We start from the raw sequence: 16,460 nt of genomic DNA on the forward strand, positions 1-16,460 counted from the left end.
ACTCCTTAAATACAGACTTCCAGCAAATTCCCATTTTTACTCCCATACCTCACTCCATCTTCTACTGTGTCTTCAACGCCTGAGGTTTTTTGAGGTTCTGCGGTACAAGGGCTTATTTCTTATCTGGAATCCCCTCTGGTTACTTTGGTTTTGACTTCCTTCATTCTTCTGTGAATGTTCTCACTCCCTTACTGCCCTTTAGTGGGCTCCTGGGAAGCCATGCAGACATATGTGGGTGATCCATCAAGGCATTTTGCACAGGAGTTATTAATGTCTCTCCAGGGGCGGTGTGGAGGGTAGACTGATTGGAAAGGCAATGGTGACAAGAGGAAGCAAGTGCATTAGAGGAGAGGCAAGAGATGACGGGCGTGGGAACTAGCTGTGACAGGAGGGGAAGGAGGCGGGAAATATCAGGCAAGTGGGATGAGAAGGACCTTAGAAGTAAAGGAGAGGGATGAGTCTAGGATGCCACCTCAGTTTCTGACCCAGGTGGCAGGTGGCTTAGTGATGGCTTTGCTGAGACAAGGAACACAGTAAGAGAAAGTCTGGGTGAGGATGGGTTCAAGTGGAGGAAGTATGAAGAGCCCAAGGGAATTCCAGGTGGAAGTATCCAGTAGGCAGATGGATATAAGGGTTTGAAGCACAGACAGTGCCTCTTGCCGCCTGTCCTTGCCAATTACATAAACTGAAGCCCGTGGCATGAATGAGATCATCGGCTGGACGGTAAGGAGGAGGGAAGGGTGGAGAGCTGAGGACAGTGGACCGTGCAGAGATGAAAGGGAGAGTCTCTGTCCTCCAAGAGTGAGATAAATAAGGGAGTGGAACCAAGTGACTCCCAGCCCAGCCCTGTCACTCCAGAGCTAAAAATGGTGGCCATCCAGGCTCTGATGTTAGCCAGCAGCCTCTGAGCCCATAAATTCCTCAAGAGCTGTTTATCTAAGCTCTGCAGCCCCCATCCCTGAGCCCCAGGGAGGGGACTGCCCACTTTCCTGCAGCTGTTTCAGGACAGCTGATGGGGATGCCCCTGGGCTTTCCTTCTCCTGGGGCACAGGACTGAAGAGAGTTGATGGTGGGGACTTCCCCTGTGCCTTGAGGTCACACTGAAATCCAGATCATTCCTGACTCCCTCCCTCCCACAGGCAGCATCAGCTCTGAGGCCTATCTATGGGAAGCCTGGTCCTAATGTTCTTAAATGGCAGAAGGGGTGGCTGGCCTCAGGTCTGACACCTGGAAAGGACTCACCCTGGGGTCTTCTGGCTCTATGTACCCTGGCAGCCCTAATGGATGTAAAAATAAGCATGTTCACTTTGATTGCTTGCCACCCAGTGCATGCACTTCTCTAAGCCCTTTATGTGCTGAATCCGCAGGACTGTGTAGTTGGGAACATGTTGTGCCCATCTTAACAGATGAGGAAGCTGGGGCCCAGAGCAGTTGGGTGATTTGCCTGAGGTAGAGTCTGCATATGTCTATACTGGGCACACTCCCAGGTTAGAACTCTGAATTTATGCTAGATGTTGGCTGTGTCCTTGTCCTGTGAGAGCCCATCCCCAACCCTGCCACCCCTCAGCCCCTGGTGAGTGAGTGTGTGTGTGTGTGTGTGTGTGTGTGTGTGTGTGTACGTGTACATGCCCCTCCCTGCTCCTGTGCTCCCCTAGACTGCCCTCCAGAGACCACAGGAATTCTGATGAATTAATCTCATCACTTTATCAAGGAGGCACTTACAGAAATTACAAGGCAAGGCCACCAGCCTGGCTTTGCTGGCAGCCAGCCGCTGGGGCCATAAAACAAATTGAAAGGAACAAAAATAAATAAATAAACTTAGATCTCTCCCCCTCTCACACACACACACACACACAGCCACACCCACAGAGTCAAAAACATCCCTAGGTTCTTGTTAATGCTCAGTCTCTTGTTCTGGGGGAGCAGCAGTGCCAAATCAACAGATACTTGTGGACCCCTTGCTGGAGTGACCACCTAAGATCTGTCCTTCAAGGGATTGACAGGCTGGCTGGGGGGCTGAGACCAGTGAACGTGAAGAGTTAGCCGCCTGCAAGTGGCCTCCCAAGGCGGCCCGGTCCCCAGGCCCCAGGCCCTGTAAGCTTGCCGCCCAGGGGAGCGGAGGAGAGCCGGAACCCCTGGTCTCCAGTCCTGGCTCTGCCTTGTCCTGGGCTCTGCTCACCTTTCTCGTCTGTGAGATGGAGAGGAAGATGCTTGCCTCCAGTGTTGTTGGGAAAATTAAAGATTCAACGTAGGAAAAGTAGAACCGCAGCTGCTTCATCACCAGCTCTCGTCAGTGTTAGCTCTGTGTGTGTTGAGCACCTGCTGTGTGCCAGGCACTGGGACTACGGAGAAAAGCTGGTCTGGGAGGAGGAGACACACGGTGGCGACCGGGTGATGGAGAGAAGGAGCACCTTCCCAAGGGGGACCAGGAGGTGTGGGCAGGCCAGGCGAGGAGGCGGAGGGAGCAGAGTGGCCTTGTCCTAAGCAGCAAAGGCCTGGGAGCCTAGGAGGTCACTGAGTTCCAGGAACTGATAGTTATGCAGAGCAAATGGGGAAGGTGAGGCTGGAGAGAGAGGAGGGGAGTGGGGTGGAGGCGGGGCCAAATTCTACAGAACCTTCTAAGCCAGGATAGACCTGGATGAGCTAGCTTACGTATGGGATTTCCTCCTTTCTGTTTCTTTCTCTCTCTCTCTCTCTTCTTTACAATGTTGTGTTAGTTTCTGGTGTACAGCAAAGTGATTCAGTTATACATATATATCTATTCTTTTTCAGATTCTTTTCTGTAATAGGTTATTACAGTGTATTGAATATAGTTCCCTGTGCTAAACCTGTGCAAACCTCAGGTTTCTTCTCGTCTGTAAAATGGGGATGGTATCAGTACCTACTTCGTTGTTTATCTATTTTATATATAATAGTATTTATTTGTACATCCCATGCTCCTCATTTATCCCTCCCCTGTTTCTCTTTTTAATTTTACCATGCTTATGTGAATATTGAAATTATTTCCCAAGAGGTCACAAAGAGAGTGACCTAAGAAACGGTTAGGGTCAGGTAATAGAAGGGAGGGGCACACGGAATCTTTATTCCTCCCCTTTCCTCTTACCTCCCATCCTCCAGCACGGAGGATGACTTCTGGCCCCCCTCCGCACAGAAAGGTGGTGCCAACTGGACTTGAGAGAGAGAGAGAAATCTGTGAGGTGCTCCAGCCAGATTGCCCTCTGTGAGCCTCAGTTTTCTCACCTGTACAAACTGAGGATCGGAATCCTCACTGGGACATTGTGAGTACTCAGTGTCATTAGGCATCTTGTAATTGGAGCTCAATAATTTCAGTACCTCAAAACACTTTTGTCAGTGGTGGAACCTGGTTCATGCTTGTTCTCAGAAAATCCAAATGCTCCCTGGGGAGGCTGAGCCACAGGGACACCTGAGGACAGCCCCTCTCCCCTTCCTCTAGACCACCTCAGTAGCTGGGTTAGTATAGGGGCCTGTCTGAAGTCCCCAAGCTTCTTGTGGGGTGCAGGGGTGGCACAGGGGCTCTGTGTGGCCTTGGGTAACTCACTTCAGCTCCCTGACTCTCAGTTTCTTGGTCTGTAAAATGGGGCACTGGTGGGTCCCAGAGGGTTGTCGTGAGGATGGAGGGAGCTGAGGCAGGTCACGCTCATAGCAGGTGCACAATGAAGGTGGCTGTTATTGCTGCTAAAGTGGATGGGTTATGTGTGTGTGTTGGGGGGGCGGTTCTGGGCACAGGCAGGCCTGGAGCTGTCCTTTCTAGCACGGTGCAGGGCTGAGAGTGGCCTTTTGGAGCCTGCTCTGTGCCAGGCAGTGTCCTTGTTGGGTGAGCTGGGCCTGGGAGGGGAATCTGGGCAAGCAGCTTGCTGGGCATCACTTGTCCCTGCTCCCTGAGAAGGTGGCAGCTGGATGGGTGTTGGGATGAAAGGTTTGCACTAGTTCAGAGTCTGTTCTCTGAAAACCACAGACTCAAGCAGACTGCACTGACTGGGACAGGGGCCGAGGAGACATGATAAAATCCAAAACAGCACAGTGGTCCGCTGTCCTGCACTTGTATCTTTCTCTTGCCTGTCTCTCTGCCCACCCCCAACAATTCCAGTCCCTTTCCCCCTCCCATTGCCTTTCCTTTGGCCTCCAGGCTTGTTATAGCTGCACAGTGCACATTGGTGACATGAGTGCAGACACGTAAGAGCACTCAGGACAGATGCTGCGCCCCTACGTTAGAAAGGCAGCTGCAGCCTCTCCCGACCATGCTGTCAGCCCTCTCAGGAAGAGGCGCTGAAAAGGGACAATGGCCTCCCCAGAGCATTCGAAGATCAGCTCATCCTGAAGAAGACTCATATAGTTACATTGCACAGAACCACTCTGTAAACCTCAGGTTTCTCATCTGTAAAATGGGGATGGTATCAGTACCTACTTCATGGAATTGCTAGGAGGATTCGGTAGATTTTTTATTCAGAAGGCTCGTCTTGCATGCCGTCTGTGCAGCAGGGGTTGATCTCAGTGCAATAGAGATGACGTGATGAACAGCACACCCTTTGCCTTCGTGGTGCTCACAGCCTACTAGGAGCATGGGGTCAGGTTCATGGAAGCCATTATTATCACCCAGTTAAGGGGTGACATGGAAAATTAATCACAGTTTCCCTCTGCAGCAATGAACTGTGCTTATAAAAATCACCAGCTCACGTCAAATCGTGCTTTACAATTTTTTTTTTTTTTTTTTTTTTTTTTTGCGGTACGCGGGCCTCTCACTGTTGTGGCCTCTCCCGTTGCGGAGCACAGGCTCCGGATGCGCAGGCTCAGCGGCCATGGCTCACGGGCCCAGCCTCTCCGCGGCACGTGGGATCTTCCCGGACCGGGGCACGAACCCGTGTCCCCTGCATCAGCAGGCAGACTCTCAACCACTGCACCACCAGGGAAGCCCCTGTGCTTTACAATTTTTAAAGCAATCTTATATACCTGATCTTGCTCAATCCTTCATTTAGCAGATATCACACTATTTTGCAGATGAGGAAACTGCAACTCAGTGAGAGGAAAGTGATTTTCTCAAGGTCAGCCAAGCTGGGTGGCCTGGGCCTCTGCCGTTGGATGTGGGATGCAGGCCCTGGTCCCTGCGGGCTCAGAGCTGCCAAGAGGTTTTTCCCATGAGTTGGGGCCCAGGCTGGAGGGCATAGGGCCGGTGGGCCACACTGATGTTTTGGTCAGCAGTGGGATAAAATTTCTCTGCTTGGGATAAAATGTCAGCTCAGTGAGTTTTGATGTCCCAGTTCAGTGGTGGCTTCAAAACTGTGGGTGACCATTCTTCAAAGCTGTGGCTGCCTGGCCGACCTCTGGCACTGGGGTCTCTGTATTTAAGAGAGTAGGAAACACCCTGACACGTGTCTCGGAGCACCTCCTACTTTGAGAACCACTGCCCTGTGGGAACCTCGGGGCTGGAGAGTAGTGATTTGGTCGGTGGATCCCCATCCAGCCTGTGGCTGGCAGATGGGGGCAGTACCTGGCAACCCTTCTGTGTCTGCTTACAGGGAACATTGAGTACAGCTGCCCGGCCACCAACGAGTGTGAGATCACGAAACGGAGGCGCAAGTCCTGCCAGGCCTGTCGCTTCATGAAATGCCTCAAAGTGGGGATGCTGAAGGAAGGTAAGAGGCCCCGCTTGGCCATGCAAGGCGGAACCGAAGCCTGGGTCCTGGGCAAGCTCTTCTCCCCACGGGAAGTCTCAGACCCCCGGGAAATGCCAGCAAGCTCAGGACCTTCTCCCTGAGTGGCACACGAGAACAGGTCTCTCCCTGTAGCCCGGGTGAAGGCCCTGCCCCCCAGGCTGCCTGTCTCACACACCCTGCAGGCAGGTGTGCAGCCTCCAGTCCTCGTGTGCAGCTAAAGCTCTCCGCGCTCTCGGGAGGCTGCTGGGGAACAGAAGGTGGAAGTTCTCCATTAAAGATCCTTTGGGGAATCATGACCCCACTTGGGCCTTAGAAAAGCTGGCTTGGCGCTCTGGGGAAGGCCCTCGTCGGGGCCAAGAACCCTTTCCACCCTGGGAAGGAAGGCTTGAGATGCTTTATTACCTCTCGGTGGCCCATGGAGTGTGAGCATGCAGAGAGCAGAGACACTGAGGCCCAGAATGACACGTCACGTACCCTTCACCTGCCAAGGTCAACCTCTGTTTTCCAGCAGGTGCACAGGACATGGCTGTCACCTGGCCAGTGTTTTCCTCCTCCTGTCCCCTGCCCCCAGCCCCATCCTCTCTCTTCCCTTTCCTTTCTCTGCCTTTTGCCTCTCTTTCTCCTCTAGAGCCCTGCCATCCAACACGGCAGCGTGAGCCACGTCTTCTAAGGGTAAAATACACACCAGATTTTGAAGACTTACTAGGATGATAAAAAGGAGCGTAAAATATCGTGGTAATAATTTTTTCAATGATTACATGTTGAGATGATGATATTCTGGACATATTGGATTAAACAAAACATATTATGACATTGATATCACAGCTTCTTTTTACCTTCTTTAGTGTGGCTACTAGAGAATTGTAAGTGACCTGTGGCTCTCATTATTAGGACAGCACGGCTCTGGTCTCCTGCACCACCTTCCCTGTTGATCTGCTCAGGCTGATGAATCTCGTTTAGTGCCATTTTTGGAGATGGGTAGTGTGTGTGTGTGTGTGTGTGTGTGTGTGTGTGTGTTTCTCCCCTTCCCCTGCTTTCAAGGGGAGCCAGTGGCAATTTCTACAGATGAGCTTTTATGATTCTGGGCCCTGGGATCCTTCCAGAAATGAGAGGAGTCAGGAAAAGAGGTGTGTGCTGATGTCAGATTATCAGATCCAGAGGGGCTGGGAGAGAAGAGGAAGGGGCAGGACTGGAATGCAGGCCCTCACTGGGAGGGGCTTCTGGAGCCCAGCCCAGCCTTGAAGAGCCTGAGGCCCTCCTCCCATCCTGGCTTCCAGGCGCCCTCTGGGAACAGGGCCGGAATCTAAGGTGCTTTGTTAGTAGGACGACTTGGACGTTGTTGTAATGTGGAAATCGGGGACTCCCTCCGTTTTCCATTCCGGGCGCCCCCTTCACCTCAGCTGAGCCCGGTTCCTCCACCACCCCTTTGTCAACATGGCACATCTGCGTTTCTTTTTTTTCAGTTTTTTTTTTTTTTTTTTTTTTTTTTGCGGTACGCGAGCCTCTCACGGTTGTGGCCTCTCCCGTTGCAGAGCACAGGCTCCGGACGCGCAGGCTCGGTGGCTATGGCTCACGGGCCCAGCCGCTCAGCGGCATGTGGGATCTTCCCAGACCGGGGCACGAACCCGTGTCCCCTGCATCGGCAGGCGGACTCTCAACCACTGCGCCACCAGGGAAGCCCCTAAACTGCATTTCTTACTAGTTGTTTCATGCAACCCTTTTGAGGTGGAGGAGGCCCCTCAGCTCTTATTCACATGCCAGCTGCTCCACCGGGGGACCAACTGAAGAAACAGCTCTCTTTCTTAGATTAGAAACAGGCTGCGCTGGACCTGCTGAAAGACTGTGTCTGTTCATTTTGATTCTCCCCAGTTTTGGTCTACCTCTGTGCAGGGTGTGACCCCAGCTAGTGGCTGAAGCAGGTCCTCTGTCTTCCGTACCAGGTTCTTTCTGCTCCTCCAGAGCATCCTGGGGTTCACGGATGAGGAAACTGAGGGACAGAGGCCCTCAGAAGCGTGCCTCAGCGCTGGTCTCCTGACTTCCCCCTCTGCATGCTGCTGAGAAGCAACCGAAGGCTTTGTCAGCCTTGGAGAGACTCTGCTCTTAAGTTTGTAAGGATGTTCTGGGAAGCCAGGTGTGAGGGCCCTCACTCAGGCAGGGGCCAGCTGTCCAACAGCCTTTCCTGGTTGGAGCGTGTAGCCTTTCTTGGCTTACTTCACAGCATCTGAGGAGCTTGGAACAGAAAAAGCTGATTGCTATCAATATACTCCTGAATTTGAAGGGAGACAAAATTGAGTCCTGCAGGGACTCACGCTGGTTTGAGGGGAGCTGGTCCCAGAGCCTGGAGCCTGGAGCCCTGCTCTGCTGTGTCTACTCCCCATGGCCCAGGTCAGGGGTGGGGAGGCTTCCAATCCCAGGCCACCTCGCCCTCCCCCCAGGATTATGAACAGGGAGGGAGAGATAAGGAAAAAGTGGGGACCACCACTTGAAATCCCTGGACCACCTTGCAACCTTTGAGCAGAGTCTCTTGAGGGGCTACCCAGTGCTGGGAAGAGAGCAGGGGTACTTCCCAGTGGCACCCCAGAAAGGCAGAATGATGAGGGGATCCACAGAGGCAGGGAAGCAGGTGGCCAGGGGCGCAATCCATTGGCAACAGCAGGCCAGGCACCCCGCCGGCTACTTAAAAGGAGTGAGATGGATGCTGTGTGTCCCAGGATGACGGGTGTGGGCTGCTGGGGGAACGAGAGCCTCAGGTGGGGAGCACACGCATGGTGGGCATCTGAGGCTGTTGGCGGGAGCCGGGCAGGTGTGCTGAGGTGAACTACCCCGGGGGCTCAGCCCGAGGTCCCTCAGGATCTCTGCCCCAGGATAAGGGTGGTCACCAGAACGCTCCCCTCCCTGGCTCTGCCCTGCCCCCGCTGCCGACGGGGGGAAGATGACACAAAGGCTCCAAGCGCCTTCGTTTAGCCCTTCCCCGCAGTACAGAGCCTTGGCAAGATCCTGGGATCTGAAGCTCCACGGGGACCGGCCCCTTAAGAGGAGCGTGGCTCCTTGAGAAGCCTGTGTCCCTGCCAGGCAGCTGCTCTGGCTCCTGCTTTTGTTTAGGTGCCTGTTCCCCCCCCCACCCCCCATCATGTGCAGGCGCCCAGCCTCCCTCTGTCTCCCTCAGACTCTGACCCGACTCTGAAATGCAGACCCCAGCCTTCCCCAGGTGCCCCCCCGCCCATCTTCAAGGCTCCTCGACATCCGGGAGCCAGGGGCTGGGGTCCTGGGTCTTCTGGGGGAGGGGGACAGAGAAGGGGAGAATGGAAGGCCAGCCTCCCCCCCCTCCCCATCTCACCTACACATCAGAACGCCGTTTCCCTCTTCTGTCCGGCAGCGCTGGATGCCTTATTTGGTCTTTCCTCTCTTAAGTAAAATAGCCTGAGAGAGTGCCACGTGATTTGGGGGCGCCCAGCAACTGCCAGGGAAAAGGTCAGAAGTGGGGCTTTTATCGGCTGTGGAACACAGGAGATGTCCAAGGGTCTGTCTTGCTTCAAGCAAATCCCGTGTATGAAACTCTGTATTTTCAGAGAAGAGAGTGATGATTCTCTTTATAAGAAACTGAATACGAAATCTGCTCTGGGCTGGGAGTCAGTGCCTGTGTCCCCTCCTGGCTCTTAGGTATCCTTGCTGTGCCTATTATTTCTCACTTACGAGCCTGGGCCTCCATTTCTTCACCTGTGGAGCAGGGGTGTTGAAACCTGCTCTCTTATCACTAGGTCAAGGTGAGGACCAGATGGGACAACTCTTTGGTAAGATCTGCTGTGGGACCACTTTAAAATGTCAGCTTCCTAGGCGTGTTAAAGTAGTATTGGATTCAAAGATACTCTTGTGGGCTTCCCTGGTGGTGCAGTGGTTGAGAGTCCGCCTGCCGATGCAGGGGACACGGGTTCGTGCCCTGGTCTGGGAAGATCCCACATGCCGCGGAGCTGCTGGGCCCGTGAGCCATGGCCACTGAGCCTGTTCTCCACAACAGGAGAGGCCACAACCGTGAGAGGCCCGCGTACCGCAAAAAAAAAAAAAAAAAAGATACTCTCGTTTGCTCCCATTGTGTTAGGTGGGGCATACTAGTGTCCAGCTGCCTTGATTTTCCTCCTGGATTGGCTGGTGGGAGTCTTAGAGGTGGCATTGCCTTAGGCTGACCCCGTCTGGGGTCTAAAAGGAGGATGAGAAAAGTCCCTTGGGAGGACCATGGAGAAGCTCTCCCCAGATAGGTGAGGGTGTGGCCCGACAGCCTCTAAGCCAGGAGAACCTGGAGAACCATTTGCTGCATGTCACAGGGGGCACCCATCCATCCGGGAATTCTGCACATCTTCCCGCACAGACTGTCCCTGCAAACTTCTTCTGCTCACCTCACTTTACCTCCCTCAGGCCACCAGCCTCCCGGGCCCGCTTCATTTCCTCCTCCCCATAGCCCCTGGTCTGCCTTTCCCCAAGTGTTTTCTAAAAGATATTTGATTTCAGAGAAAGCTGGGCTGACATCCATGCAATACGCTCTCAATCTCTTTGTGCTTGTTGGGAAGGCGGACGGCTCCTCCGGGGATTCTGGGTAATTGGGTTAGTGGCCAGCTCATGTCAGGAAATTAAAAGGAGGCCCTGATCAGGTTCCCGCTGCATGGGATTTAATGGCTTTGTATTTATAGAGTATCCCGCCTCTAGCCCATGCCAGAAATACCACTTTTCTGGCCCTGTGAATGAGGAAAGAGGATGAGAGATGACTTGCCTTGAAAAATTCTTTTTCTTTTCCAAAATACATTAGTGTTCTGAAACAAAACAACTCTTGAGCACTTCAAAGAATAGTTTTGAACTAGAGCCCAAGAACTCTGATGGCTGTTTGTATCCCCTGAACCACCTTCCACCTTACACACACACACACATCGGACACCTCACAAGATCTTCCCGTATGGCCTCACGCCTTGGGCCACTCAGGCACGATGACTTGATGACCTCTGGTTGGGGAAGTGTTAATTGAATGAAGTCACAGGAGATGGTCTTGTCTGTGCTGAGCCCTTATTACTGTTCATTCAGGGCTCTGGCTCGTCAGACATTGGATAACAGGTTCAGTGGTCATACAGACCCTGTAAAACCCCAGCGGCACCATTTATCAGCTCCTTGGGTGATTTACTAACTTCTTTAAGCATCCCTTTCCTCCTCTGTAAAATAGGAATGATAGTATTTAGTTGCTGTTTCATCTTGCTCCTGATTCACCAGGGAAAACCGCTAGAGTTGTCCCACAGAGTAAAATGTTAGTCACTGATTTAAGATACTCTGCATCATGTTACATCACTGGTTTCGTCTGTGTTTCAGAAGGCAGTTTTGAATCTCCTGTAGCCTCTTTCCCTGCTCCTTGGCTGATGACCTTGCTTCATATTTGCTTGAGAAAATAGAAGCAGTCAAGTGGGGAATTTCTTTTTTTTTTTGCGGTACGCGGGCCTCTCACTGTTGTGGCCTCTCCCGTTGCGGAGCACAGGCTCCGGACGCACAGGCTCAGCGGCCATGGCTCACGGGCCCAGCTGCTCTGCGGCATGTGGGATCTTCCCGGACCGGGGCACGAACCCGTGTCCCCTGCATCGGCAGGCGGACTCTCAACCACTGCGCCACCAGGGAAGCCCAAGTGGGGAATTTCTAAACCTCCTGCTGTTGAATCCACAAACCTACCTACTTGTTTTCTGTCTTCACTCTTCTTAGAGGTATTTCTGTTCCTATCAAAAGCCAGTCTGGGGAGAGGCCACAACAGTGAGAGGCCCGCGTACAGCAAAAAAAAAAAAAAAAAAAAAAAAAAAGCCGGTCTCCCCATCTCTGCACTGAATCGCCTTCCTCGTTCTTTATTAGGGACTTCACTCCTATAGTATCATGTCTGCTTCCAACCCCATCAAACCCTTCCTCACTGCTGGATCATTTTCATCTGCACCCAAACAGAATTTAATTTTAAAAACCCACAAATGTATTTTGATCCAAACTTTATCTCTGTTCAGCTGCTGCTACCTTACCCTTCTCCCTTTCTCAACAAAACTTTCCTGAAGGGTTGGCAGCACTTACTATATATCTATCCACTTTAAAAATAAAAATGAAAACAAACAAAACACTTCCTTTAAAAGTAAGCATCAAGGGACTTCCCTGGTGGTCCAGTTGGTGGGACTCCGTGCTACCAACGCAGGGGGCCCAGGTTCAATCCCTGGTCAGAGAACTAGATCCCACATGCGTGCCACAACAAAGACCCAGCGCAGCCAAAATAAATAAATAAATAAATAAATATATATTTTTAAAGTAAGCATCAAGTAGATCCAGAAAAATATTTATAGTATGTTATATTAGTTAAGGTAAGGCTAAACTTCTGTACAGAGAGACTCCCTTCCTCCCTCAAAGCAAAAAACTCAAACCTAAGCAAGATAGAACTTTAATTCTCTCTCATCTCTCATGTAGCAGTCCAATATGTCTAAGGTGATCCAGGACTGGTTGATGGCTTTGCCATCCTTAGCAAGTGGTTTCCACTTGTGGACCCATCTCCAAGGCAGCCAAAAGGAAGAAAAGCCTATATCCAATCCCTCAAAGGACAGGACCCAGAGTGGTACAAGTTCCTTCCATTCACAGCCCATTGGTGGAATCTAGTCACTCGGCCACACATCTTTGCAAGGATGTCTGGGAATTGTAGTCTTTAGCTGGGATGCCATGTGTCCAGCTAAAACTATGTTGGGATGGGAAAAGAATAACATATTTTAAAGGACAGGCATTGTCATTTGCCAAAAAGATATGTGAAGTAGGAAGAATATTGATACCTTCCACCCAGTTTAAGAAAAAGAAATTTTACCCTTACTTTTGAGAGTCCCTCTGTACCTGAGCCCGCATTCATTACTTTCAGGGGCAACTATTATCCTGATTTCACATTATTTTTTCTTGCCTTTCTTTATGGTTTTATCATATATTTGTATCTCAAATCATATCATGTTTTTCAGTTTTAAATGAAAGTATGCTATACGTATTCTTCTGCATCTTAATTATTTTAATCAGTATTTCTGAGATGAATGCATCTTGTTGCATGGTGCTATAATTCATCTATTTTCATTTCTGTATTACAGGAGTCAGCCGGATACATATTTTAGGCTTTGTGGGCCAAAAGGTCTCTGTCTTAACTGTTTAAATCTGCTGTTGTAATGTGAAAGTGGCCACAGACAACAGACAGTATGTAAAGGAGTAAACAGAGTTGTATTCTGTGAGGTACTTGTCTGAGCCTTTTCCCAAATTTTCTACTTTATTTAGAAATCTTTATATATTCTGGTCATTTTTATGAGTCATTTTTTCAGTAGCTGGTGGTGTAAAGATCTCATTTGTAGCTTTCTTCTCTTTATGGCATCCTTTGATGAACAGAAGTTAGTAATTTTAATAAATTGAATGTATCAGTCTTTTCCTTTATGGTTTGCACTTCTGTGTCATTAAAATACCTTTTTTTAATTTATTTATTTACTTACTTACTTAACCTACTACTGTAAAGATGCTTTCCTAATCTGCCTTACCCATGTTGGTCTTGGATCTTGCTGGACTTGACTTCTGAGTACAATGAGCTGGCTCCAGGATGGCAAATTGCTTTTAGCTGGACTGTCAACTGTAGGGTGGGGAGCAGCTGCCTAGAATGCATGATTGAAAGGCTTCTTAGGCAGTGCCTGGGATCAGTAGGCAAGAGTGCTGTGACTGATTAGCAATGTCTGCCACAGACTAGGAAATGGAGGATGGTGGCGCAGCTGACAGCTTTTTGCCATGACTGATCTAGTGCAACTGAGTTTAAGTGATTTGCCCAAGGCCATGCAGCTAGTAAATAACAGAGCTGGGTGGAATCTAGTCTCCTTGGTTATACAAGAATTCCTTCTAAGAAGTCCAATCCAACTCATTGAGATGCCTTGGCCAGTAGCAAAGCCTATAGCCCTTCCTCAAAGTGGGAAAAAGAGGAAGGGAATGGAAAGGGAGGCTGAGCTGAAATAGTCTTTCCTGGTTAGGTGTTCAGTTTTAGAGACTTTTTGGCAGCTAGGAATGCAAGGATAGCACAGCCCTACTGAAATGTCCTTGGGGACACGGTGCCCTGGGTGAGAAGGGTCCAGAGGAGAGAGCAGCAGGAGAGCAGACACTTCCTTAATAAACAGAAGGCCAGGGTCTCATCACCCAGTACCATCTTAACCCATCCTAGAGCAGCTGGCACAAGCCCTGGTATATTAGGTGGCATGTGTGTTTATCCACCCACAAGGCTCTCTCGGCTTATGGTGAGTTGGGAATGAGGCACTCTTCACCATTATGATATGGCACCAGGGTAAGTGGCAGTCCGAGATACCTGTCCTCTCGGAGGCAGCAAAGTGAGCTCACCTGTCACCCAGGACCTCCTGCCAGACAGGTGGCTGAAGGGAGCTCAGATCGTGTGTGGGGTGTAGATGAGTGTTTAGGCAGGGCATTCTGCTGGGCTGGGGTGTCCATCAGCGTGTCCACGTGACCCACAGCCCCTGAGCCCTCAGGAGCCCAGAGTACTCCTATCACCTTTTGTGTGGTTTGTTCCTCTTTCTGGAGATGGAACTATAGTTTGGTAGCTATAGTTTGGTAGAACTTATAGGTAGAGAGTCAACACCTAAGGCTCCTGTGGGGAACACTGGTTAGACAAAAGTACTGCATAAAATAGGTTTAGTGCATGCTCCCCAGACCTGGTAGGTGGTCAGAATCATTAGAGGAGCATTGCAAAATTATCCATTCCTGTACATCTCCCCTATTGACTTAAGTGGGTAAGTCCTTAAGGTCTGTGTAGTTCAAAGGCTTTCAGGGCATTCTGACAATCATACAGGGTAGGTGGTCTCAAGTTCAGGGCTAAGGAGATAGGACTTAGAGATTAAGGTTCAGATCCTCCCTCAGACCTTTCCTGGCTGTGTGGCCCTGAGAAAGTCACCCGACCTTTCTGAGCCTCAGTTTTCACATGGGAATAATAATAATCATCATGTGTTCTCCCTCCCTCAATTTTGTTACACAGATCAAATGACACATGGAAATAGCTTTGTAAACTGTAAAGCATTGCACACATCCTTAATAAACCAAGGACATTAAATTGAGTGTGTGTTTGGGGGGGACGGGTTCCTAGGTAAGAGGAAGAGAAGAGTCTTGACCATGACAGCTTTGCAGTGTCTAGGACAGCAGCTCTGCAGAGGAGGCAGGAGAAGGACACAGGCTCAGAACCTCTCCCTCTCTGCCTTGTCTGAGCCTTTCCTGTGGAAGGAGAAATGTGACGGGGCAGCACCTGGGACAGGCTGGGGGCCAGGTGCAGGGCCACACTTTTCTGAGCTTTAACTGGTTATTTTTAGTGCCTGGGATAAAAGAAAGAAACTTAAAACTGCCCCCCCCCCCCGCTGCCACCCCTGCACACTCTGCTATTTTTACTTCCGAAAGGCTGGGATCTCATCCAGCTTAAGGAGGGCGACCGAGGAGAAAGGGGGGGGGGAGTTGGAGGGAAGCAGGAATTATTTTACTTCCATTAAGAAAAAAGTCAGAAGTCTGATCTTATCAAGTCAGCAAGTGGACATCTGATCCAGGACGCGGCAGCCGCAGGCTCTGGCTGCTCTGACGTGCCTGCGGTGTGGATAGGTCAGTAGATGGGGCAGGGGCTTGGGGGAGCCCCACTCCCCTCCCCGCAGGCAGTTTCTTCCCCAGAGCAGCCCAGCAGCTTCTGTGCTCTTTCCTGTGCCCTGAGCTGGGAAGTGGGATTGGACACTGCAGATACAGGGGCACCAGCCTAGTGATGAGACTGCTGGGGGTTGGGGACTATATGGCTGCAGCCGAGCATATTCAAGAGAGTACCTGTGTTGGCGCTGTGTGCCCCTGGGCATAATATTCAACCTCTCTGAACCTTAGTTTCTTGAGAGTTTTGTTTAACACATCTGACCTACGGTAGTTGTAACTAAGGGGGTGTGTTTCTCTCTCTTCCCATGAAGAAAGCTAGCAGTTCAAGGCAGACACTACCACTTTCATAGGCAGATGAAAGGAAAGAGACTACTATTGAGGGCCTACTGTGTACTGAGCACATTACTATGTTTCATACATTTTGTGTTATTTAATTCCACTAATCAGAGAAAAGTGAAGTATTTAAAAAAATCTTTTAATAGCTTTATTGAGATATAATTCACCCATTTAAACTGTACAATTCAGTGGTTTTAGGTATATTACCTTGTTTTTTAATTGTGGCAAAACATATTCAACAAAATTCACCTTTTAAAAACTTTTTTTTTTTTCCTGGCCGAGCTGTGTGACTGTGGGGTCCTAGTTCTGCAACCAGGGATTGAACCTGGGCCACGGCAGTGAAAGTGCTGAGTCCTAATCACTGGGCCGCCAGGGAATTCCCTAAAAATCATTTTTAAGTGTACATAAAATTCAGTGGCATTAAGCACGTTCAGTGTTTTGCAACCATCACCACTACCTGTTTCCAACACTTCTTCATCATCCCAAATAGAAACTATACTATAACTCCCCTTTCTCCCCTACCCCCAGCCCCTGGGATCCTCCAACCTACTTTCTGTCTATTCGAGTTATTTCTTATAAATGAAATCCTACAACATCTCTCCTTTTGTGTCTGGCTTATTTCACTTAGCATAATGTTTTCAAGGTTCTTCCATGCCATAGCATGTATCAGAACTTCATTCTTGTTTTCGTGACTGAATAATATTCCATTGTACATATAATTCCACATTGTGTGTTGATGGATACTTAGGTTGGGGAATTCCCTGGCAGTCC

General features: G+C 50.2%; 1 protein-coding gene across 3 annotated transcripts in view; it reads left to right on the plus strand.

The window, feature by feature from the left end:
• The window catches only part of ESRRB (estrogen related receptor beta), a gene marked incomplete at its 3' end in the record, with an annotated part of 107,409 nt that overhangs the window by 68,278 nt on the left and 22,671 nt on the right, over positions 1 to 16,460 (plus strand). For 2 of the 3 annotated variants that reach the window (XM_081227169.1, XM_081227167.1), the window contains one exon: positions 5,535 to 5,651. The exons of the other annotated variant lie outside the window; for it this stretch is intronic. In XM_081227169.1, coding sequence (XP_081083295.1) covers positions 5,535 to 5,651 — 117 coding nt within the window. The remainder of the gene's footprint in view (positions 1 to 5,534; positions 5,652 to 16,460) is intronic. 3 annotated transcript variants of the gene reach the window in all.

The sequence above is a fragment of the Mesoplodon bidens genome (genome assembly GCF_964165515.1).
Source record: "Mesoplodon bidens genome assembly, chromosome: 3".
Lineage (NCBI taxonomy): Eukaryota > Metazoa > Chordata > Mammalia > Artiodactyla > Ziphiidae > Mesoplodon > Mesoplodon bidens.